General features: G+C 33.0%; 1 protein-coding gene across 4 annotated transcripts in view; it reads left to right on the top strand.

Moving 5' to 3' along the window:
- Positions 1-27,935, top strand: part of LOC148605558 (aminopeptidase N-like) — a 61,057-nt gene that overhangs the window by 23,860 nt on the left and 9,262 nt on the right. For 3 of the 4 annotated variants that reach the window (XM_088548622.1, XM_088548623.1, XM_088548625.1), the window contains 11 exons: positions 640-774; positions 2,683-2,748; positions 2,999-3,064; positions 5,695-5,858; positions 7,761-7,861; positions 8,176-8,303; positions 9,230-9,285; positions 10,921-11,068; positions 17,820-17,899; positions 18,687-18,797; positions 23,733-23,897. In XM_088548622.1, the coding sequence (XP_088404748.1) occupies positions 640-774; positions 2,683-2,748; positions 2,999-3,064; positions 5,695-5,858; positions 7,761-7,861; positions 8,176-8,303; positions 9,230-9,285; positions 10,921-11,068; positions 17,820-17,899; positions 18,687-18,797; positions 23,733-23,897 (1,220 nt within the window). The remainder of the gene's footprint in view (positions 1-639; positions 775-2,682; positions 2,749-2,998; positions 3,065-5,694; positions 5,859-7,760; positions 7,862-8,175; positions 8,304-9,229; positions 9,286-10,920; positions 11,069-17,819; positions 17,900-18,686; positions 18,798-23,732; positions 23,898-27,935) is intronic. The other variant, XM_088548624.1, reaches the window with a different exon arrangement.

Raw genomic sequence — 27,935 nt, forward strand, 5'->3', positions numbered from 1 at the left:
AAAAAGGAAAACTGAAAATCAGTTTATTCCCCCCACGTCAACACAAACCATATCGATTTTTTTCATATGATAATTAAACTCCATAAACTCTATCAACATCATAATTTTCATGGTGTCTTAGTTTTCTGATTTATTCACTGTCCATACCATGATCTTTTGCCACGCTCCCAGTTTTTAGTGGAGTCCGAGTTGCTCGTTTGCTTTTGTTACTTTGTATGTATTATTTTAGTTACTTGATGTTTTTTGTTGTGTATGTCTGTTTTCCATGTTTGGTCATCGTCCCTGGATAACTTTTTTTTTATTTCCGCCAGAATCTTGGTTTTCTTGATTACTCTTTGCCCCATCCCTTCTCCATTGGAAACGATAGCCATTTTATATCTAAAAATAGGCGCCTTAACAGGCTATTAACTTACTTGGGCTAATTTCTCTACCTGGATATTATTTGATGCCAGGAACAGATTTGGACAGTTTTTATAATCTACTTTGTATGGAAGATTAACGATTTTGTGACAATTGGCAACAAATCAATTTAACTGAATTTGAGGTCAAAAACATCTGTTGAACGTTAACAAACATGTTTAGGCTACATAAAGCAACAGAAAAACCTAAAATACTACACTATTTTTGCTTGTTTTACAGATGAATTATATGGCATTTGATTGTGTCCAGTACTCCTTTGATACAGACAGTCTAGAATCATCACGTCCTATTTACCAGCAGGTTTGGACCCCAAGTCAAATTAATGATATTTTTGACACAATTACTTACTTTAAGGTTAGTCCTATGTACTGTCTTTTTATAGGTGAAAATACGGCGTTATGACAAAAATCCCTAGTATTTATCGGATATTGATATTTTTTTCTCTTTAAAGGCGTGTATTCTTTTATACTAATTGCCGGTATTTTGCTGAATCTTATCGACAAAAAAGACTTACTGGCATATTTTTGTGCAAAAAATGACTTCACCCGAACAAAAATACATGCATTGATAAATAATGACGTTTCACACTTACATCACAAAGTATAGTTTCTATTTAAATTTCAATACGTTCATACGATATTGGGAGAGTAACGTGTGATTATTCGATATAGACATATTGCCCACACACATCAACAGACTAAATATTTTAACAAAGCCGTTTTGATACTGTATGCTTCTATGGTTATATGGTTAAAAGTGTCAACTAATGTGGTCAAAATCTACTGCAAAGAAAAATGTATTAAAATCAAGTATTTTCAAGTGGCTTATCAAGTTTTGAGCTGGTCTTGACCTTTACGTAAAATATAGAACTAAAAATATTTACGAACTACGAACACTGTGATAAAAAGAAACTATACATATAAAAGAATAACTTAATATTTTTTTTTATTAAATCTGTGGGAATGTAAGATAAGGAGTTCCTTTTTACACCTCTCTCTTCACTCTCTGTGAAACTCAAGATAGTGTTCTGGTCCATATATATAAGGGTCTGAAAAATTCGCAACAATGCTAGAACTGTTTGGTGGTTTCTTCCGTAGGACTCGAACTCGTAAAGCTATGACATGTATGACAACGTGAGATCTATGGTACGTTAGAACGAATAGAGCCGTCACATTCTGAGACGTTTATATATATATATATATATATATATATATATATACGTCTCAGAAGGTAACGACTCTATTCGCTACACTGCTCCATCGGATCAAATTAATACAGGGAAGATAACGTAAACTTATAGAAGGGTCTGAAAAATTCCCAACGATGTTAGAACTGTCAAATTTGCGATGCATATTTTTGGTCGTTCCCACCGCGGGACTCGAACTCGCACCGATGGGACATCTATGGCAACACCGTGTGTACAAAGTCCAGCGCCCTAAACCACTCGGCCAGCTAGGCTATATAAAAATATAGCTTTCGCTGGCCGGGTCATTGCCATAGATGTCACAGCAATGCGATTTCGAGTCCCGCGGAGGGAACGACTAAAAATTTGCATCGCAAATTTGACAGTTCTAACATCTTTTTTAACAATTTTTCAGACCCTTATATGATTTGAATCCCTTCTCTGCACTGGTATCTATGACTACAACGCTCTAGACCACTCGACAAGCTAGAGGATTATGTATATGTATATTATATAAATGAGAAAAAATTAATCTAATAGAATGTACATTTAATATCATATATTTTTTACATATCAAATAAATGATAACCTTCACTACATTACTTGCTAGTTTTGTGAATAACGAGATAGTTTATTAATTTCTTACACAAACAAAAGAAACCTCATAATCGTACTGATTTGTTTGATTTGTACTAAGATGTTGCACGCCGCAACTCAATAATTTCAAACTTAGAATATGGGGACACGATACAAGTTGTCACGCAAAAGCAAATTGCCAAATATCTTAGCATTGAGGATTAATTTTTAAATAGGCTGAGAAATTCACTTATTTACCACCTGATTAATAAGAATATCAGTAAACAGGAAGCAGATGAGCAAGGAATCTGATTATAGGACAAAAAGTACAAGTCATCATGCAAAAGCAATGCACTAAATGTCTAAGCATTCTCTCTAATAGAATTTAACATATCTGCTATAGAACATTGTAACGGCCGGACGGACCCAGTGATAACAGTAAATAGCGTAGGGGTATAACTAAAATACTTTTGTTAAAACTAAAACCTTTGAACTCATTTCAGGGAGCTTCTGTAATCAGAATGATGTGGTTTTTCCTTGGGGAAGAAGTATTTAGATACGGACTAAGTGTAAGTGAAGAGATATACCAGTAATGAACAAACGTTGTTGTTCGAAATTACTTGCAATTATATCGACTGAAAGAATGTCGTCTCAGCATTAAGATACTCGATGTTCACATCTTACTTATTATGTATATCTTTTAGTAACTTTTGACGGCCAATTTTGACGCTACAAATGTACATCCTACAGTATTTAAGATAGTAGTAAAACATGCTATATAATGAACACTTATAAAAGAGACTTTAATTTAATTTTTAGCAATACATTAGAAATCGATCATATGGAAGTGCACAACATGATGATCTATGGGAGGCCTTAACACGGGTAAATTTATATAGTATAGTTATACACTTTAACTCATATTTATATTTCCTAGCTTACTGTTTTAGTCTTGGTTTTCTGAGGAAACACTTTTGTTAGTGTTGTGATGTAGCTATATCAACAAGAGTATTAAAGCAGAAGAACAACTGAGACATCAATATCCATAAAAACACATAGGAAACTCGTGCACTTGCAATATGAACTCCCACAACGACCCACACTGACATCAGGACCTTTGCCCTCATTCGCCAGCAGCATGCATCTACTTGAAAGAGAGTGAATCCGATAGGTGACAAATTCAATAGGTTGTCAATCCGGTTATACATGAAATTTAACTGAATATATATTGTATCATTTATGAGATTAAAAACTTCTTATTGGACATTCCAATTTCGATGACAACCTGATGATATCAAATATGGGTGATCATCCCTGTATTATAATATAATTTGACAGTATCATCGCTCTACTAAAAATGTCTGTGAACAAATCACATGCACGACAGTAATGGATCAACTATGAAATATATACTCAATAGGCTTGAGATCTTGAAACAGGAAATTATTTGGAAAGTCAAAATCATCATATTTGTCATAAAGTTTCGCGATTAAAAAATTCTGTATCATCTATTTATAAGTTAGTGTGTATATAATCATGAATCATAAAAAATGTATCATCTATATAAATAAAACTCAAATTGGAGGAGTTGACTAGTTGCTTATCTCTTCAAAACCAAATAGCTTCATACAAATAAAGAAACGGCAAAGGGTAAACCACAATGTGTTCCCAAATGTATCTAACAGTCTATTTTTTTTTTATGTTGTTTACTAGAAATTCCAATACTGCATAAGTTTTAGACTCAGTCTACTTCAAGTAAGAATCAGGTTGTGTTTTTTTTTTAAATATTGATATGATATTAGGTTAGGCATATGATAGACGGAGCTCAGTGTCGAAAATGTTGAAAGACAAAACAGCACCTCCGCAATTGCGCAATATCTACTTCCGTTTCGAAAAATTTCGTCACTAACGTCAGAACATTTTAGCTATTCATAGTTCTGGTCTTACATTCTACATATAAATGACGTCGCTAACGCTCGGTCCATATTAACCCTTTTTTCTAATTTATACTAGGCCTTCTGCTTTGTATACAAAGATTTGGGAGTAAAATCATGCAGAACTGGCTTAAGTTTGTTGTGTTGAGGTTAGGTGTGAAAGGAAAAAAAATCGAAAGTCATTTATAATGTTACAGAAAGGATATGGCAAGCCAAAGTGAACAATAATCAATATTCTGTAATATTAGAAAATAATTGTTAATATTACAAAATCCCTTTTTTAATATTAAAAAATTTTTTTAATATCATAAATTCATTTTGTAATATTAAAAATTCATTTTCTAATGTTACTAAATCCTGATTTAGTAATTATATTATGAAATATCACACATTTAGGAATATTACAAATTGAATTTGTAATATTAGAAAATGAATTTGTATAATTAAAAGACCACCTTGCAATATTGCAAAATCAATCACATTTTTTGATATTACAAAATGATTTTCTGATATTAAAACATCTTTATTTAATACAACAAATTCATTTTCTAATATTGGAAAATCAATATCTACTATTAAAATCGTTTTTTTAATATTAAAAATTCAATTGAATTTTTAATATTATAAAAGGGTTTTGTGATATTAGAAATCAAATTTGTAAAATTTAAAAAAATGAATTCGTAATATTAAAAAAATCATTTTTTTAATATTAGAAGACACTCATTTTTGTCTACTTTGGCTTGCCATAAAAGGACGTAATAACAGTCAAGCGATATTTAATAATGTTCTACTGAAATGAATTGTCAAGTCCCATTACCTTTATATACGACATTTAACGAAGGGTCTTATTTAATTTGCGGATTTTCCTTCACAAAAACGCAATATTATTGGAGAGCTTTGTCTACTAACATGACGACGAATTTGCCAATTCGATGTGTCAAATCTTCAACATGGGATGTCAATAATTGAGGTGTATGACTTATTTATTATCTAAGGAGCCAAATTTGGATGAGTATTTTTGACTATTATTCATAGCCGTTATCCAGTTAGAGAGTGTCTCGACTTTTTTTTCTCTTTTATCCTTTTTTCTCAACGGCATCATATTTCTTTCCAGCTAATTTTCAACAATACTTACGTCACCAGTGAAATGTTCAGCAAGACATTTTAAAATTGAATGGTAAAGAAAAAAAGTGTTATGTGGTTATGATTTAAATTTATCGAGTTGGAGAAAACACAAATATCGTGCAAATATCGAATTACTGTACGAAAATTGAATTACTTGTAAGAAAAATATAAGTGAAAGTCAATGTCACTAGTGTAGCTGTAAAATATTGTTTTACTTTGCGGAACTAAAAGGTGAAAGCTCTTGATGTAGCTGTAAAATATCGAATTACTCTTTATTGCCCGAGTCTATGCTTGATATGTAGCTATACAGCATTGAACAAGGTATATAAAGTTCAATGTTACTTACCAATTCGATACAGGAGACTTAGATCAATTAAACTAAGACAAACAAAAGTCAAAGTTCTTGCGTATAAAAATAATGCTTTTTGTGTAGATAATTCGTATTAAATTGTTCAGGAGTCAAAGGCAAATGGTACTGATGTAGATGTTAAATATGTGATGGATACATGGGTGGAACAGAAGAATTATCCATTGATAAACGTTACCAGGAGTTCTGATTCTTCTAAAATCGTCCTCACACAGCAGAGATTTCTTTTCCACCCAAGTAATGAAAATACAACGTAAGATATCTTTTATATTAAGTCAAGAGAACTGCAGCATGTTACTTTCAGCACAGCAGACACATAATAATCTGTCCTTTTTCTTGTTAAAAAATAATCAGCATATGTTATATCTGCAATTGTTGAAGTATACAATAAACTAAACGTACGATGAACTAATATCACACAATACATTTATCAAGTTGCATACATGTATAACAAATGTGTCAATCACGGAAATTACATTAATGACCAAATACATCTACTTGCATTCATTTAATATTGAAATGCTTGCCAGAATGTACATCCCCAAGTTTTCTAATTTTACCGTTCATCATATTATTTCGTCATACGTCAATACATCGTGTACACCATTGTGTATGTGGATAATAATGTATTTGTTTGTTTGATATTTATACATGCAATGATTTTGTTGCCTGGACATCTACTGAACACAAACAACAACAATATTATAGATATTTTGGACATTGTCCCCAATAGATTTGCTGTTGCACAACCTTATAGAATGTTCACCCATAAACGCAATAACCTTTTTAGCACAATATAAAAAGCATATTTTATACAGTTTTATGTGCTTGTATACAGACGATGTTGAACTAGTTCAAATACTGGCTTGAAATAGTTCAATATACATCTGTTTCAATTCGTCATTAGTTCGAAAATTCCTATTTATCGACTTTAAAATAATTAGCACAGTATCAATCTGGCAGTTAAAACACAATTTTGGAATTAGCCGCTATGTTATATTGACACTAGTTTACAATGCAATATTATCAGAGTGCATTTAGGATCTTATCGGTACTTTTCCAAAAATGATCGTATATTTTCGTGTGCCTGCAACTTAATCTCGGGTTTTCTATTAAAATAAACCAACAAATGTGTATCACCATTTTCGTATTATAGAAGAATGAGCTAATATCCATGTTGGTAAAATACGGTCATGTCGTACTCATTAAAAAATGTAAAAATGTTAAGAAGGCAATACCACATGATAATGCCCGCATAATGTTCTTGTATGTTGTAAGCGCAACAGTTGCTTACAGAGAGGACGTTATTGGCAAATCGACTGCTCTTGGGAAGAGAAATTGCCTTCAACAATAATCAAAGTTTCAAGCGTTATTCATTGTGCAGCCTTTGGGATATCTGACCGAAGAACTCAGTCAAAGCATTTTCTACTAGCGGCTGGGCTGCCCTGTTGACGTCCTGGTCTACTCCAAGACATATTGTGGGTCCTGGATCGTTTCCTCACTCTGTCAAAGGGGAACGCCAACTTGAGAGGCATTAAATCAGTACAGTTCTGAGATGAAGTTGTTATATCTTTCATGTTTTGTAAAACGTTAATAAAATAGAAGTACTGGAACACTGAAACTAGAAATACTAAAAAGTGAAACTGTTACATCTCTTGAGTTGTTCAGTATAAATCTGTTGACAGTATTCATGACTAGCGCTTCAGATTCCAACTACCTATCCAAAAATGATATCTAAATTAAACACAACGCTTCATACAATGTAATAACACATATTCCATGGAACTCTTAAATCTCTTATGTTTTCTTCAATATTATTGTAAATAGACTCTACCCTAGTTTTTTTGTTACAATTATACAATTAATCTTTAATTACGTTTATTTTATGCTTATTTCCCAAACATGTGTTGCACACTGGATCAAGCGACCCCAAAGTGTTCTTGCATATGGTCATGTTTGTTCTTATTTGTCTGATTATTAACTCTCGTCAATATACTGGTCTGATCGGTCTTCAACCAGTGGATGGCTAGGACAATTTGCGCGAATGACACTGATCGTCCCTATTTTCCTGTCACGATGTTTTCACCAGTTTAATCTTTGCTATTACTCAATAATTTGATAACAATCATGTAAACTGTACTATGTATATTATAAGGTACCTATGGATAGTCCCCATTACCTACACAACGAACAACAGTGCCACATTTGATCGGGGTGTGCATTTCAAAAACATAACTTGGCTAAATGACACTTCAGGTAATTGTATATACCAAAAGGTTATTCAAATTGTTTTATTGGAGAAAAATATAATTATAATATGTGGTGTAACAACTGAAACAATTACAGAAATCAGGATGGCATCTTAATCCACTTCATATTGTACTTGCAATTGCCTAACTTCGCCATACTTTTTTATTGTTCTGTCTGTTATTTTTTTGTCAGGAGTAATTAGAATTGTTTTTAATATTATTCTCAATGTCAGTAGTAAATATTCGTATTCAAGGACTACCATGGAAATAGATTAACTTATCATGTCATTAATAATTGTTATAGAATATGTATATTTTCAGAGATTACTATTGACACGGGTAGATTTGAGTGGATCATTCTAAATATTCAACAATTTGGGTATTATAGAGTAAATTACGAAAAAGAAATTTGGAACAATATCATTAATCAACTCAAGAATAATCATACGGTATGTTTAAATAATAATAATTAATATTTTTTAATCCATCAGCAATGCAACTTTTAAGATTTGTATCAGATACAATCAAATAAATGCGCACTTTAATTGTAACATATGAAATATAATGAGTTTAAGGACGGAGCTATTTTACTTGATAAACGACTTAGTTGATAATATACTGACATGTTCTATTGGTGGTACCTCTAACCACGGGAATATGCGAAGCTTCATAGAAATCCCGCTCTCCCCATGCGTTAAATGTTCAGATAATCGCATCCGAATTACGCACGTCATTTCTGACTAAACTATTTCCGGCTACTCATACATCAGAGCTCCTACATTTATGTAGGACGTCGCTGACCTACAATTCAATTCATTGATTTGTCTAGATAAAATTACGAATAAAATCCTTCAAATATACAACTATAAAGATGACATTTAGATAAAGAGTGGAAAGAAACACATCAACGATACTCTAACATATACAAAAATCGTTTCAAAGTTCTTGTTGATTCCCCTTCTATGATCTATTCGTATCTTGCAATACAACATCTCAGGCTCTTGCTTATAACTTTTGACAAGTCGTGTACAATTTAGTATTGTCGGAAAAATTTTGTACTACTTAAATCATTTTTGGAGTATGCCAAAATTCGCCGTGATAAAAAGAGATTTAGTATCTGTTATTCAAAAAGCATTCCCCCTACCCCCGCCACGTGTTTATCATTTCAATATCTATAACAGTATAAAAAGGTATAAAAATGGAATTTGCAAAATCAAATTAAATTAAGCTTTATTGAAAACGTAAATGCCGAACACAAAAATTTTCAATATAAGCAAGCAAAGAAATGAAATAAAATATGTGGGTTAATTTGATTATTAAAAATGATATATTAAATCAAATTCCCTGGTCCAATATCCTAACACTTATCTTGTAGATCATTCATGTCGTCAATAGAGGTGCAATCATAAATGATGCATGGGCGCTTAATAAGTAAGTAAACAGTTCTTTATCTGTTTTGTCGGCCCTTGGGCATGCAACTCCTATCTGAAACATTGTTCTGACTGCGAGCCAATCAGCCGTCATTCTTCCCGCTTAACTACCGTGTGCTTGGTGGAGAAATGGTGAGTTCCAAATTTAGATAATTTGATGTGACTCAGCTGGGTATTGAATCCATATCACCCGTACTCGAGGCGAGCACGGTACCCCGAGACCACAGAAGCGTATTTGTGTTATGAATGGTTGGATGTCAAACAAAATATGTAGAATTGTATCGGTTTCAAACGATGGGGAATAATCTATGGATTAACTAAAACAAAAAACTTTTAGAACAAAAGAATCAAATGATGATGAATAAGTCACCACACAAAAAAATAACACAAACGAGTAGCATTTACGTTACATTAACTTGGGATAGAAGACAAAATTAGTCTTTGGTCAAATCATGGTCAACTTTTTTTTCTTTTTTAAGCCGTAAAAGTCAGTATGCTTATCGCAAGTTCAAGGAAATCGTACGAGATGTGAGATAAAAACCCCAAAGAATGAACAGCTAGGATGTTACTCAAATACAAATTTTCAGTTGGCAATTTAAAAATGTAATCGTTAGGTTTTTTAAGAAGAATATTTGAATGCCTTTGTCAATTTCGACATAAGGTATTCCCTCCTGTTAGTCTTTCCACTTTTTGTAAATTATGCCTCAAGCTTTAGGAAAAAAATGGAAAAATTGGGATCTCTTCTTATTCCTTATATTTTATTGGTTAAAACAACACAAGAAAAGTTTTGAAGACAACAGTCAGGACCTATACATCATTAAAGTAGAAAGTCACGATACAAATGTTTATCCAGCTCCCAAAAAGAATTAGAGAGTAGTACCTATAATTCATTAACACATATAAAAGCATTTAACTTTCTGATCTTCACTGTTCAATAACACATATAAACGCATAACTTCCTGGTCTTCACTGTTCAATAACACGCATAAAAGCATTTAACTTCCTGGTCTTCACTGTTCAATAACACACATAAAAGCATTTAACTTCCTGGTCTTCACTGTTCAATAACACACATAAAAGCATTTAACTTCCTGGTCTTCACTATTCAATATCACACATAAAAGCATTTAACTTCTTGGTCTTCATTGTTCAATGTGAACACACATAAAAGCATTTAACTTCCTGGTCTTCACTATTCAATATCACACATAAAAGCATTTAACTTCTTAATCTTCATTGTTCAATGTAAACACACATAAAAGCATTTAACTTCCTGGTCTTCACTGTACCATGTAAATAATATTATTGTATTTACGGAATGACATACTTAATATTTTATCACTTAAATTTAGTATTAATTTAGCAATAAAACCTAAGAAATTTGGAAAAGGTCATCACATAAAAATAATATTATTCAATTAATTTATATTTGTTCAACAGCGAAGATCAATTTAATGCTTTTGTGTGTGATTACATTTAAGGTACTATCATTTCATTCTTTTTGTTGGCAGGATGAACATTTTTATCCTTACTTTCTTTTTTAATTTTGAGAATATATAATTTTAGTACAGGTTAAAATACTAAACCCTGCAACGAAATTTCATAATGAAAATACGTTACAATCATTCTATTTCAGGGCTGGTATTTTAGGAATAGATACGGCAATAGAAACATTGACTTATTTGGACAAAGAATTAGAGTATATACCGTGGGCTGCTGCTTTAACCGAGCTTTCTTATGTTGACAGAATGCTGCTATCTAGTCGTGTGTATGGAATGTTCAAGGTATATAAGATACACGCAATCAAATTGTTTTATTTCATAAATTCTCCTTGTGTAATAGTTTCTTTTCTCCCAATCGTAGGCCTCTTTCACACCACAAGAGCGAGTGATTAAAAATCTGTAATTTCCAACCATCTGCCGGGAAATTAAAATGTCACGTGAAGACTACCACGCTTACCACGTTTAACATGTTTACTATGTTTACAGTTGTTATTCATATTGTTAATCAATTAAATACGTGTAGATTTACGAATGTTATTCGCTCGACGTACATTTTAAAAGATTAGTTGGTAGTGTATCAACTAATCATAATGGTGGTGATATCGATTACGCAATGATTTGATGACGTAGTTGATGTTGGGAGAATTTAGGTTGTTGTTTAATTTATTTTTTATGGTTTTATTCATGGGAGAAACGGATTCTCCCTCATTTCTTTCGGGGATTAAAGGATTTCTCCACTCTCGATAGTTAAATATTAGATTTTAACTATCTCGAGTGTAGATGTCCTGTAATCCCCTCGAGACTGAAGGATAATCTAAATTCAACTCATCGTGGCTATAGCTTACAGACCACCAATTCAACCAATGAGCATTTGGAACGTACGCAGAAATTACCCCTGTTCCTCATAGTGCTGTGAAAAAAGTTCTCATCTTATTTAAAAAATTTAAACGGTTTCTGAAAGGAAAAACATTTCTGTACATTTTATAGGTGCATTTTGCTTCTTGTGATGTGAAGCCTAATCTCCATAATGATTTTTAAGTATACCCCTATCTTGTGAAAACACTGGGATTTCCCATGCTATTTATAGACCCTTCACTTCCGGTGACCAGTACTGCACTGCAAGTCTGCTAACCCCACATGCCATTCTGGGGATTGTGAGCTGACATATGTAGAATCATGCTGATATATAGTCCTTTGCAGGTTAAAGTTAAGGTAAAGTCCAGAGAAGCCATTGAATATTGTGAAATTAGCATAGAAGCCTATGGAAAGTGGAATTAGTGGTTTTTTAGCCTATATATAGTGTTGAGAACTTTAATTTGGTACTTGAAACCACCAACCTGTTTCCAGTCAGTCGCCTTTCGTTACAATCGTATTAGTATTTACGTATTTATTCATGGTATTCAATATTTATGCACAATTTAAATTAGTGGATTACAAGTACATATACAATATAGGTACATTGTCGAAAATTATTGAAGATATGTGATGAGGCGACGGAACGGGTAGGAAATGCGAGGCTCCGCCGAGCTATTTCCTCCGTTCCAAGCCGAATACACATATCTTCAATAATTTTCGACAATGTACGTATATTGTTTTTATCCTGTTATATTAATAGATTTGTGTGTGTGTGTGTGTACATTTTTAAAATACAATTTTAAAATGCATATCCCCTGAGGAGCCCCGATCGTTAAAACGGTAGAAAAAAAATTAATACGCATGGCGCATGACTCAGTAAACATTGAAATTCAATACGCACTATATAATCCGTCAAAGCTGTTTGAAGAAAATAAGCAATGTATCAAAATTTATTTAATTCCAAGAGACAAATAAGTAAAATGAACAATAAATACAAATATTTTGAATGTTGTAAAGTCGATTTTAAGAACATTGAAGTTTTGAATTTCGCGAGGAAGGTGGAAGCTGACTTGTTTCTGTTTGGTATATGGCAGTAGATTTCAGGGATGAAATTTGTGCACTAGTTTCTATGGGATTTGAAATATTTGTTTGAGATTTTTGAAGAAGAGGAGGCAGTTATATCGGCAGATCTATAATTTAGTGTTCCTCTGATTCATTATCTTGGGGTTTAGGCAGTAATAAATCCAATACCATAACAGTTTCCTGGTCATTTGTCTCTTCAAGAGTTTTATCATATTGCTTCAATTTCTTTAAGTGGGGACCAGTTTATGTTAAATTGTGACGGACACTCTGGCTCCAAGTCGGACATGACTGAAATGACAGGGGAAGTCGTCTGTAAACTGATAATGAATCAAATCTGAACGAGATTTGGGATTTGCCATATATATGACGGTGGAAAAAATACAAAAAATATCATTATTTGGTTTACATAAAATCTTTTATTTCATTCAGCTAAAAAAGTGAAAACGAAACAAAACAGCGAAAAAAAGATTAACCGGTTACGCAATCGCATTTTGTTTATATCGTATCTATGGTGGCGGTCATGATTAATTTATGCATACCAGAAAAAAAGTTGTACCGCCGATCACGTGAGTGGGAGGAGCCAGAAAGTGGATAACCTGCTAATGTACGGATACAGCAAAAAAAACAACCGTATACCTTAATTCGTTTAACAAGTAACCTCATTGCAGGATAAATATGCTTTACTCAAAATACAATCAGTATAGAAATGAATTTTAAAAAAATATTTCTTTTCTCTGTATCATTTCAGATTATTTATTGTCTGTTTTGTATGCCTTGTGTTGTTCTTTGGACTGCATTAAAGGGCAATTTAATGTATAATTTAATACAAGTTAATAATTTTTACAATGTCCATTAATTGCATTAAAAACGTTTCCGATCGTTTATATCGAGAATATATCTACATATCGGAACACGCATTGTTTGTAAAAAACATCGTTCAACGCCATGAATTCTTTACATCGTTAATATTGCCGTCACTGTGACGTTAATGTCATATAACAATTAACTACACCACTGGTCCACATCAGCCGTTAATGAAACTATTTAAAGTATAGCGTCATACATCATATCATTGTGTATACCTTGTTAACAGTATATTTGTTTTGTCAACTTTGGGGTGTGAACCGAGTGTATCAACACAGAGCATAAAATGCATAACTTAAGTGTTCCTTTTTTAGGCAGTTGATTAAACAGAAGAGCGAATATTTTTAAACGCAACAAATGCACCAGCGTATAACTAAAATACTTTCAGAGATCACCAGAAGGTCTTCAATAAGAGTATGAGCTCTAGAAGGCCCCAGCAACAACATTAATTAAAATTCACGGTAACTGAACGATGACAATTCTTCAAAATTAAAAATAATCAAACGACACAAAGACAAATTAATGATCAACATCTCCTGATTGGACAGGCGCATGAAAGCTGCTGTGGGGTTAAACTAGTTTAATAAGGCCTTAACCATTCCTCTTTAATGTAAGGTCTGTAAGTCCAAGAATGAACTGAAACAACCAACAAACACACCTTGAAATATCTGATTTTCTCCATGGAATACCTTGACATACACGATATAAACAAAATAACTGAAAGATGTGTATCTAGTGTTTCTAATCCAGTATCGATATTGGGTATGTATGGCTGCTCTTTAGGTATCATTTGTCACATCTTTCACTCTTTTACGTCAGATTGGCGATTTTTTATCATCGTCTTAGTCTTAAATTTTATACAGTAGACCTTGTCGATCGACATAAGGTATTGATTATACTGCATCAATTTCTTTAATAGTTTACCTTTTTAACAAAGATGCCTTGAGTAATTAGATTTGAGTAAGTGTAACTATGTCAATATCATATATGGAATAACCTCATTGAATATTGTTTAGGTGAAAGTTGTCGATATCAAAATGTTTAAGACTACAGGCACTATCTATCATTACATTGTTACAAAATAGGATTTAGGTCAGTAGGTCTATAATTAAGATATATTTTTGAGTGCCACTCAGGTTCCTTTTTCTTGTTTGTTCGTGTCCGTCTGAGTTAACTCATGCGTGATATGGACAATTTAAACAGTTATCTTATTGGATTTGTATTATTCTATTGGGATTATTGACGGAATGTTTTCTAAGGGTCAAGACAGAGTTCGTTCTCATTGTTGTATCCCTTGCGTCCAGTCAGTCCCAGGCTGTCGACCAGTCCCCAGCTTTATTTCGTCTGTTTATTCATATTTCTCACCTGTCATTAATATTCATATATTCTGTTAAGGGATATGATTGTTATGGGCTTATTTCCCCGAATTATAAGCTACAGTAAGTCCCGTCTTCCTTCTTTTCCATTCCGTTATTATATTTTTCCCCTTGATGTCCACCATGTTTGTAGTTTGCAGACCGGAAGTAATTAGGAGAATATAGACTTCTGGGGGAATGAAAAGATTTCTTAACCAATCAAATCGTTTGGAGGCCCACAAGGATAAACCAATGATATTAGCCGAATCCCCGCATTCCTGAAAGTGGGCCTAAGATTTCAACAAATGGGGCAGTTATATATAAACTGTGGGCCGGCGTCCTAAAATGAATCCTGGTAGAATTCTTTTCGAGAGCAGTTAGAACAGTTGAGCTCGATTTTGACCACTGAGCGCCACCAGCTCGTGAGGAGAACAACACCCGTGGTATGCCCCTGTGTTTTTTGTCGTAAATATTTTTACTACGACCTGACCTTGACATAACCTATAGAACCTAGCAGCCCCAGATTGTAATTTGCTCAAATCTTTATGGTTGATGGTAGCTATCTTGCCTCTGAGGGATATTGTGCAGAGACTTGATGATGGTCTTCATCTCCGTGTAGCAGACAGGATTTTCATCTAGCTATCGTTGAGCGCCTTCCTTTGCTAGTTTATCTGCTTTTTCATTTCCATTGATTCCACAATGTGAAGGTATCCACTGTATGGCAGATTTAAGGCTCTTGATGGAATAAATAGCTCTTTCAAGTTATGGTAGTTTGTTGTTGGTCAGTGTTTGTATTACGGAGAGGGCATCTGTTAGGAATACTACTTGCATATTTTCTGCACTTTCCTTGATGTAATTTGCCGCATGGATGAGTGCTTCTTCTTCAGCCTTGTAGTTGAAGCAATGTAGTCCTGCTGGTATTGCCATTGACTGTTGTACTCCATTTGGGTATTCTATGTACATACCGGCCCCTCCTTTTGTTGTCGCATTTGTGGCTGAACCGTCTGTGTAAACTCTTGCCCACAATTCTGATGATACTCTTCTTCCAGCATGCTCATTTTTACGGTTTTTCTGACGATGTTTGGTTGTTCATCTTTGGCACTGAGTAACGAAACTGTTGTCTGAATGGTTACATTGTCCGTCCTCCTTCTCTCTCTTCAAAATATAGTTTGTCATTCATTTTAAAATCTGTAGGTTTGACATGGTTAAGTAGATGTTCTTGGTGTTTTCTTTGCAATGCTCTTGTTTCTAGAGTGAAGCTGGATCTTTTGAGTCTGCCTGAGGGTATTGTGATATGGATGTCATCCATGGTCAGTTTGACAGATTGGATTTTAGGTGATAGTGTAAAGAAGGTTGTTGTTGTTTTCTCTCTATTGATTGTAACACACCACTAATTGGCCCATTTGACTACCATATCTAATGCTGTTTGTATCCTGTACCTTGCTGTAGTTGCATGTTCTTCAGAGCACCAGAGGACAAGATCATCTGCGTAGAGTGCTGATTGTACACCATTTGGTAGCTCTGGAACTAGGTCATTCATATATAGTATGAAGAGAGTAGGTGGCAATACTCCTCCTAGTAGTACACCCTGTTTTAGAAGTATTTTTCGGCCATGCTTCACATCTACGAGTACTCTTGCCCTTCTATTGTACAGATATGAGTTGGTCCATTTGTACATTCTTCCACTTACTCCAAATCTAAGAAGTTTCCCAAGAAGGCCATCTTTCCAAACTTTGTCAAATGCTCTCTGGAGATCTAGTAAGACAGCTAGCGTTACTTTCTTTGAATGAAATGCATCCTCGACTACTTGAGATAGATGTGTTGTCTGATCTTCTGTGCTCTTGTACTGTCTAAAACCAGTTGGTATGAATTAATAGTCAGTGATTTTTTGTCATTCATTTCCCTTCATAATTTGCCAAACCATTATTTTCCTTCACCTCGAATTTGACAACAGTAGTCATAATGTATTTAGGACATTTTTGCAATAACTGGAGTTTTAAAAGTTCGATGAAATCCATAAAACGTGACTTCGTCGATATAATTTATGTCGCAATGTTAAAAAAAAGTGAATATAATATTGATATGAATTTTATCGATTTACATCAAATGTAACATTAAACATTTTCTACTACGAAGAACCATAATGATACTTATGGCCAGAAAAACAACTTCCCTCGTTATATAAATTTCCTTAAAAATATAGTGGTGTCCAGTGGACTCTGCCATTAACAAACAGTTCTTTTTTTAGATTAAGATCTGTATTTTTAGAAAATCATGCATTCATCTCCCAATAAAATCAACCAGAACAAACCAAGTCAATAACGATAACGCTTGCAAAGTTCTAATTACATGTACATCTATTTTTTCCTCAAAAGCGCCACAACCAAATGCTAAATGAAAAAATAAGACTGAGTATGCGGTCATTGACTTATTCTGAACAAGAAATAAAATTGAGTTTATGGGGTTTATTACATGGATGAATCACCTATTGTCTGATTTTTACAGACTGCTACTTTGATACTAAAAAACTCCAATTCACCTGTACGTGGTAAAATAGAACTTCTATAATGATATATATTTAATACCAAATTCGCTAAAAACAGTAGTGACGTCAAAATTTAAACGCCGGCTAATAGGTTAAATTTTAAGTATCTATACGTATCTAAGTTTATTCGTCAATGACATTGCATAAAACGTAATAAGGGCTTATATAAATTAATACTATGAAGACATAGCCGCTTCCTCGTAACTGGTAAACACAACATGGTGATAAATCATATCAATTTTTAGGGTTTTTCCATTGCATTATTTATATTGCAAGGTTCAAGCAATTGACCATACCCAGACATAAGTTATCAACATAGAATTCTTTTCAGCGTTTCATGGTGGGAAAGGTGAACGCTTCTTTTCTTCAAAATCGACTTAGCATCTCAACGGACCAGCCAATACAACAAATGTATGTAACATATGGTTAAGTAGCGTCAAATTAAAACATTTAGTTCAGGATTTTTGGGGAATGACATTTTTATTTTTTTTTTCAGTCTATTTGCATTAATCTCAATGACCATGGTGGCATTCACGTGGTGCTCACCAAAAGTTATTTTCAGGTGTGCACCACAGAGAACAAGTCGCCATTCCAAAGTTTTGAAGTAAAGGTTGATGACGTCACAGTCACATAACAAAATTGGGTTTATGAGACTATTTTTATCAATAATCCAATCAGAAAGCGTGTTACTTCTGAGTGAAATTATTAAACTTTGTTTATACCATTTTGAACTCTGTTTTACATATGAATTCCAAATAAGCTTCAGTAATTTTTTTTAGGTAGAAATGCTTATATGTTCGCAATATATATATATTGCATTATTGACATGAGCATAAACAGTACCAAGCTGATAAATGTTAACAGTCAATGAAATCTCACCTCGATGATTTCTAGGCTATTAGCATATTTAAATTCGTTGAAAATGACAATGCTTATATTTTTTTTTTCGAATGACTTCAACGATCGAAGTAGCTGCATATGTTTTCATCCCAGTTCAATTAATAAAATCAGAATTTTTATTATCATTATTTTAATCAGTCGATTTAAAATAAAGACGCACATATATACTAAAATTGTTATTATTTGTAGAGCTCTTTACATTCATGAAACTCTCCCTATGTTGTTTAGATGTATAGTTGTGCTAAAAAATCATTAAAAATTATCTCGCTGTCATGCTGTAGTGCTTGACCTCTTTCAGTCTGTTTCAAAGCCGAATTGGTAGCCGTGCCTGTAAATATGGAATAACAGAATGCTTAAGTGAGGCAGTTAAAATTTTTAATGAATGGAAGGAGAATCCTAATTCTTATGTGTAAGTTTTTGGGTGTTTCCAGCGTGAGAGGGGGTTAATATTTTTATCGTAAATGGAACAAAGTTCATGTTTGGTTAACATGATATAGATATATAATAATGGTAAGTTGAGAAAATTCACAGACATGGAAAAAGCAGGAACACAAAAAAAAACACAATTGAATATCCCTGCACAAGGAAAACAAAAAATACACAGATACGTCTTTTTTGTACAAAATGTAAACACGGTATTACATATAGAATGAACGACTACGTGGACTGAGATAACCCCCGTGCACCCCAACTGCTCATCAACTCCAATATGATTTTCAGGTACCTTAATACCTCCCCATTTCAGAATCAGTTGATCGCCAAAAAATAAACTGAAGCATTAATGTATTTTTGGCCTCTTTTTATACCTCTTTGAAGGCAGAAAACCCCACTTTTTTTATTCTTCAACCTTTCGTCTTTTAGCAAAAAGAAATAAATTGACATTATAGGCATCACCAGACAGCCCAGTGTCTAATGATGCCAAGACATTACGGCAACACTTACGGCTGTTGAGTTGCATGCAAAAATGTACCTATACCCCAACGACAGTTGCTTAAATTAATTTATGTTTCTCAATTTAGATCGAAGATCGGAATTGATATAGCAGTCGTCAGAGCCTTTAGATTTGTAAAACCTGATAGCATCTGTAATTATCGTACTCTACCGCAGAAAATAGTCCCATTGCCATATCCCACTAAGGTTCAAATGCAGATAGTTAGGTCCACTTTATAGGTATTTCTAATATATAAAATTTGATTATATATTTTATGCCAATAATCAAACCCAATAATCTAACTATACTCTTATCGGTACCTGTTTATTTCTATGCATTTACCTGAATAAACCAGTTGTTCAGTGTCGATATATTCAAGTTGCCTATTCATTTTTAGAAGCTTCAAAAAAAACATCTGATGCTTAGCTAGAAATGAAAACCCTGTGAGATTATAAATAGTCATCAATCATATATTGAAATATAAAAAGGAATGCTGAGTTGAGTACCAACTGGAAGAGCTGTCTTCGGATATTTCATGCAGGCCCTGGCGGATAAAAGGGGCAGTGGTTACGACCAAGAAATTTGTATAAGGAAAGAGGTTTCAGGATATTATTTGCCACTTATCTTTTGTCCATTTTTTTTTTAAGGGAGCATGAATTCTATTCATAATGGCACTTGTTTATAATGGCACTTGGTCAAAAATGGCACCTGTGAAGTTAAAATGGCACTTGGTCAAACGGCACCTGTATATAGTTAAATTGGCACCCATCATAAATGTATGGTTAATCATTTAATGATGTAAAAACAAATCCTCTAATATAATTAGTAGTCTTCCTGGTATTTTTTTGGAGGTTTTTTATTTTGGATAGATATAAAATTAAAGTCTTTTTGCAAGACATATCATGCATTAATTGTGATGAAAAATGTTTTATAATTTCACCTGAATAATTTTTTTTTCATTTACAATATAAATATGTTCACACACTTTATATATCATTTTCACTGAATTAATTATAAAAATGGGAAAATATATAACGCAATAAATATACTTTGTGAAATTAAATGAAATACCCCCCCCCCCCAAAAAAAAAAAATAAGGCGTGAATTATATCACAAATAAAAACTAGATTAAAATACAGAAGTTAATATCACATTTATTACTTTGTAAATAATCTTATAAAACTTATAAACTTTACAAAAGTAATGTGGATATCAGGACATATCAAGATGGTAATTGAAGTAGTGAAATAATCTAATAAGTAATTATAATACCTGTATCACCTATTAAATATGCATAGCCATAAATTATAGGTAATTAGCAAAGCCATAAACCATAATCCAATTCCCAAACTAATTTATAATTACTTAATGAATTTGCAATCAAAATTTGAAAAATATTTCATTTTCTTAATGAAATTAGCTCTTCAAAATAAATAATAAATAAAATAAATAATATTTTATTGGTAATATTTATGACTAAATATGTGTGTGTGAATCCATATTGGTATGTATAATGAAAATAAACATTTATTCTGTCATTGGTCTTTTTTTTTCAGCTACACTTCAGTTGATTGTGTTCATTCCTTGTTCTGTTTATTCTATACATTATTTAATAAGATGGGCAATGTCATGATCAGTCAATTTTTTTTTTTCATTCACAAAATAAACGAAATAAGTGCTATTTTGACTATATTAGGTGCCATTTTAACCAAGTGTCATTTTAAGTAGGTACCATTTTAACTATTTACATAGGTGCCATTTTGACCAAGTGCCATTTTAACTAGCACTCGGTAGCATGACCCCCCAAACCATCCAGACGTATTTTTATTACGATTACCGCCTCGTGACAGCAGAAGCCCTGATCTGACAAATAAAAATGAAACTTTGCATAGACGATGCCATAGAAATTTTGATTGTGCATTTCTCTTGATTTTTTTTTGTCTGGTGTTATTGGTTTTTGCAAATTTTTAATCATTCTATCTGGCTATTTTGGTCATGTTTATGTTATTATAATAGAGATGTAGGTGCTCCATGGCCCTAAAATTGCATGCAAATGTTTCTTGCACCAGCCAAGATTGGTTAAGAGATATTCAAAGACTTTATCGTTAATGTTAATGTATGAGTTTCTAAAAGTAGGTGCCCAGAAACTTAGTGCATTTACACATAGGCGTCCATGGACTAACTTTTAGAACTTGAGTATAAAGCTTATCATTAACCGAGAAATGTAGCTAGTTTAGAAGAACATGTATCTAAGGATATCATTTATTTCAATGTTGGTGGCTTAATTTTGAATGACTTAAAAGACAGTTTCGACCTGGAGGTCAATAAATTGAATATTTTTCGACCTGAAAATTTAAAAACTGGGAATGGCCAACTAGTAGTTTGTAGTTCAAAAATGTACTATGTCGGAGAGTTTTGAGTTCATTCATCTAGGTGCTCCATTGAAACTGATATAGAAGTTGAATGTTACGCGAACTGGCGCACTGCTACGATGCATCATGAATTTTGGTGTGTGTGTGTGTGTGTGTGTGTGTGTGTGTGTGTGTGTGTGTGTGTGTGGTTTTTAAATGTCATTTGCAAAGAATGGTGAAATTAAAAATAAAAGCAAAGAGTTCAATATTAACCATTTATAACAATAAGCTTGTGTTAAGAAACGTTTGAATTCGATCCCCGTACTTCCCAGTTATCCCATATTTTGCAATTTGACAATTATTTGAGGCGTAAAAATTCAAACGATCGATATAAGTTAATTCAGTACATGAGTACTTTGGCCAGCACTCCACAGTATTGTAGAACTGCCTAATTTTGGTCTTGTAATCTGATACTTTTGTAACATTTATCACTTTAAAAAAATGTCAAGCATCTGTAAATCTATATATTTAGAAATAGCTCTAGCCAGGGCCTTCAGGATGCAGTAAAAATTTTCTGGAAAAAAAATTACCCACAGCATATAGGATTACCATAGAAACCATGCAAAAATATGCGAAAATTTGCAAAAAAGTTCATAAAATCAGGTTTAAAAATATCAAATTTCCCGCAAAATATCTGCAATTTTTATTTCATCCCCTGAAACTGTTCAAACTTTTTTCTTCGAAAACCCCTTCCTCATATGGGCATCGCCGGTTAGATTTTGAGCTATTTCACTTTGTAATCCACTTATTAAATTTAGCATGGTGAAAAATTGACTTACTTTCACTTTCACAATGAAGTCAAATTGTCATTGAAAAAAAGCCCCTTCAACATTGAAAATATATAAAACATTGCAAAATACTTTTAAAAGTCCCCTTTTTTCAGAAAATGTTTTATCAACAATAGATTCTTCATTTTTAATCACTATAGCAAACACCGGTTTCCATTTATGTCATTTTTCATCCCTAGCCAAAAGTGGGAAACTAAACTAAACTGTGGAGTGCTGGCTTGATTCAATGTTAAATGTTATAATATTAGTGCTTCGATAATAACGATTTATTTGGTATTTTCTGTTTAGAACTATAACTATTAATACTTCTGGGGTCCTTTTGATTACTTGTGGCGATTTTCATAGTCAGAATTTATCAAAAATAGGATTTTGTAATATTCCATAAGAAATCTTGCAAGACAAAAACGTTTCAAAATTTGAATCATTCGATAGATAATTCAAATGTCTATATCACTACATCACCACGAAAAGCTTATTTTTGTTGGAACAATGTAAAAATATTACCGTTACCTCTAGATTTTTCTATATAAAAAGTTCTATATTTGGGTGTGCTATAGAACTACCCCAGTGAACAGGAGAGACGACACACCTGTTTTGTCTATTTTTGTTTTAACAATGCTTGTCGTCAATCCGGAATATTGGTTACATATGACCGTCATGCATATTAATTCTTTTCATAAGGTCATGAAAAATCGGCTGCAAACTTCTGCATTATAATATGACGCTGTAGTCCGTGTCGTCGTCGTCGTCTAATTACACTTGCGATAACGTGAATAAAAGTAGGTGGTTCTTCATATAGCAAGGGTCATATCACAAAGGACAATGATTACTTTCAAGGGTTATGACTCCATCTGTGCCAAAAAGGGGCCAAAAACTAGTATTTCATTACATTTAACAATATCAATAAAGTATAAGTACCTAATTCCACAATGTACTACACCAAAAAGGTCTAAATGAGATTTATATCATTTGGGAGTTAATGGCTGAAAAAAACCAAAACGATTTTTTTTTTTGGTTACTAAGCTACAACATTAGTAACTAATTTCTATGAAATTGTACCTACCGGTTCAATGCCTACATAAATATTTTATTGATTTATGGGGTTTTAACCCTAATTATCAGTTAAAAGATATTAGGTTTGTGTAATTTTATTATCGTTATTATTACTTTATTTATTTTCCACACTAAATTTTAATTTATGTCAATTTGTTCAGCATACAACCAGACATAAAATACACAGTATTATGTACAGCATTGAAAGAAGGGACTGACGAAGACTGGGATTTCCTGTATAGTAGATACGCAAACAGTTCTTCTGCTGATCAAAGAGTTTTTATTGATTCACTGAGCTGTACAAAAGAAACTTGGGTATTGCAAAGGTAAGTACAGAATAACGAAAAATCGTCAGCAACGTTCTATATAGAAAGGAGGGATTCTGAAACGAATGACTGAAAGGCGTATTTATAGAAATGTATGTTTTTTCGGAAGTGATATTTTTTCATCTTTAAAACAAGCGCAGAGCAGATTCTTTGGTTTTTTTTTCTTCAAATATAGTTTGAGGAAAACAAAAAACAAACTAGGATACGAAATTACACTTTACAATTATGAATAATCACAAATCTTTTAAAAAGCCACAAGTCACACTGAGTTTTACAACTGTTTAATATAATATGTTTTGACCAAATGACTCTCGCAGTTCACTTTGGTTTCAGTGAGCACTGATTGACTTCTGGAAATTGAGACAGACCTACGTGTAGCTATACGAAGTTGAACATATACGTATTTTCAAAAATCGATATTTTCCCCGTCTTTTCGCTTTTTTAGACATTTTGACGCTTCTTGTCACATCTTGGGATTTCTTGACACCTCTTGTCGCTAATTAGTGAGACCGGTATTACTAGTGCATGTACTTAGCGTTCGTACTTAGTTTTGGCTAAAGTCAGAAAGGCCTATTTTTGTGGCATATCATCAACAAAAAAGTATCTTAGTTTAATTTCTTTTTAACACCTTATAATTAAAGTATTTTAGTAAAAATATGAAACTGTCTAGCTCTGCATGAAAAGTTGCGCACGACGTAACTTCCTGTCAGACTGAAACCAAGCTCTCAGTGTTTCCAAGGCTTCCACTGTGTTGGCATGCGGACTATTAATACACTTGAAGCTATCATATTTAATTTGCGGCCATTTTGTCACCCCTTTTTTTACCATTATATGGTAGGGTATCACTTAATGTTCCATTTATGCCCTATTTTTCACGATTTGCAAGCAAGAGAAATCTTTAACTTGCAACAAGATAAATAAAGGACTAATAATATATAACCCGAATAATTCAGTCGTTATATTCCACTCACTATCGATCGCAACATTTACGCCTGTGAGTCGGAGAGAATCGATGATGGTGAGGGTTTGAATTATTCGAGTTAAATAATATAGGACTTTATTACGGTTCAGATCAGGTGAGCCCGCTACGGGGAGCCCTGATAATAAACGTGATGAAGTCACTATCTAAAACAAAATGTCATTTATCTTTTTATCGGTAATTTGCTATTTATAAAAGAAAATGATGTATATTCTCTGAAATATGCATTAAAGATATTACCCAAAAGCATTAATTACGTGTGGACTATTTTATTAGATGACCACTGATCGTCACGATTTGTGATGCGGTCCAGGCAAAATTTAGTACGCGCGTTAGTTGATGAAGTGATGTAACGGGAAGGTTTGCATTCTTCAAAATAAATTTGTTGTGAGGATTATCAGAATTATTTTAAGGATTGAATAAATTCTACAATGGTAATCAGTGACGATTTTGCCAGTTCTCTCGGAAATAAAGTAACTTCTTGTAGTAAGCTCGAAGTCCAAAGGACGATGAACATGGTCAGTTATCTGGTTACCTTCAATGTGCTATGTTTATTTTAAAATAGTACTTTATAGTAACTACTTTACAAGACACGTACGTAACTCGTAAGAGCGTCATGGTTTTTCCGCATAGTCTTTCTTCAACCGTGAGTAGACGATATTTAAATGTGCATATAAGAATGCAATAAATCTTCATTGTAGGTTAAAAAAGTATACCGTATTAATTTATTATACCGTGTCAGGATAGATATTAAAGGTTACAGACCACCAATTCAACCAATGAGCATTTGGAACGTACGCAAAAATAGTCCTACGCAGAAATTACCCCTGTTCCCGATAGTGCTGTGAAAAAAGTACTCATCTTATTTAAAAAAATTAAACAGTTTCTGAAAGGAAAAACATTTCTGTACATTTTATAGGTGCATTTTGCTTCTTGTGATGTGAAGCCTAATCTCCATAATGATTTTTAAATAAACCCCTATCTTGTGAAAACACTGGGATTTCCCATGCTATTTATAGACCCTTCACTTCCGGTGACCAGTACTGCACTGCAAGTCTGCTAACCCCACATGCCATTCTGACGATTGTGAGCTGACATATGTAGAATCATGCTGATATATAGTCCTCTGCAGGTTAAAGTTAAGGTAAAGTCCAGAGAAGCCATTGAATATTGGAAATTAGCATAGAAGCCTATGGGAAGTGGAATTAGTGGTTTCTAGCCTTAAAGATATTTGTGATATTTTCGTAACTGTACCGTATTTTCTTTTGTATTTGTATGACATATATTAAATATTATTTACAGTAACGGTTGCAAGTACAAATTTGCCGGTCGTTGCATCGTCATATTAAAACGAAATTTCATTTGCCTCCCCAAAAAAGGTATTTCAATGCCGGTTGTTGGCGCATGTTTATTAAAAACTGACACCATAATTTCTTGTATCAAGTGCCGATACAAGCATTATTAGCAAATACACGTCAAAGGAATTTTGCTTAAATTAACGATATATCTTTGAAAGTTTAAGGGGAAGTGAAAAGTGAGTCATGATTGACTGGTTTTGAAATGATAGATTTAGGAAATGGCTAGTAATCATAGTGTGTTCACGTTTCTCTAACATTTATGTATTAGACTACCTCAACAATCAAGGTTATAGGGATTATGGTGTCCTCAAAAGGGTTTGATAGCTTAAATTTACCTGTATTTTACTTTTTCCAATAAAAAATGTTGGATGATATTTCGAATGATTTCATTGACTAGAGACACAATAATATACTTTAGTTTTACAACAATTTTATTTGTTAACTCTACAAAAGGGATAGGACACAAGTTTACCAACTTATGAAGTCTTCTCCCATCAATGATATACAATGCATATATAAGAACATATACGTGGGCCGTAATTAAAATATTGGGGATTGTCTAGTTTTGCTTCGGATTGCACATTTGAATCTTGACATTGAATTCACATTTCGCACGTCTTCACTTAAATTGTTCTATTCTGTTATAGCAGATGGTATGAATGATTCACTAGTTAATGATACAGAAGGGTAATATAATATCAGATCCATTTTGTAGCGAATAGACTGTTGTACTCTGAACAGGAGGGGGATAAGTTCGCGGAGATAGCCTGGAGCATTGCCATTTTGTATATTGTAAAACATTCTTATTGTTCATATACGTTTGAAATTGAACTGAAATAATTATTCAATAGTCTGCATTTATCATTATCATCATATGCTATTTCATTTATACCAGAATCGTTTATAATGTTACGAAGAGGTGGAATACAGCTGTTTGCTTTACTGGACCTCAATAGACTTTTCATGATTTTCCAATAGGTTTTAGAGTTAAGAGATTTTCTAGAAGCATATGACCTAAATTACTTTCAATTTTTTTCCTTTGTAATCTTCTTCATATTATTAACCTTTTTTTCCTCAATCGATCACGAATTCTAATTTCTTTTTTGATAGTGCAGTTAAACCAAGGTTTATCTTTATCACGTATGAGAATTGTTTTTGTTGGTATAAATTCCCTGGCCAAATTACTAAATGTATTCGTAAATTCAACACACATGGCATCGATATCAGGTAAATTATTAAGTTTAGTTTCCCGTCTATAGCTCCAAGTTTCTCGTCAAATTTTTCAGTGATTTTCATCGGGAATTTTAAAATATTCTTCAAAACTAAGTGCTTATTGATTGCAGTTTTCGCACCAATTGTGATACTTTCGTGCCAAAATTGTACTGATCAGTAAGACATAATTTACCTTGCATTTTATCTATTCAATGTTCAAAACATTTCGCGTTAACCAAGTATTTGATAGACCACACTCATCAAAAGTTTTTTAATACTCTGTAACCACTTAAAATTTACATTTTTCCTCATATGCATATTCAGCATCAGTTTATTAGTGATACATGAGATTGTCTTGTCCCTCTATCCAATGTTCGGTTACATCGTCTATATAAAATAAAAACAATACTGTGATCAAACAAACAAAAAATCGATAAAGTATTTTACTTAGTTAAAAAAAGTAAAATACAGGTAGATTTAAACATTCAA

The sequence above is a fragment of the Perna viridis genome, chromosome 10, assembly GCF_037379345.1.
Source record: "Perna viridis isolate PV_CMFRI_1.1 ecotype Kerala chromosome 10, ASM3737934v1, whole genome shotgun sequence".
Taxonomy (NCBI): domain Eukaryota; kingdom Metazoa; phylum Mollusca; class Bivalvia; order Mytilida; family Mytilidae; genus Perna; species Perna viridis.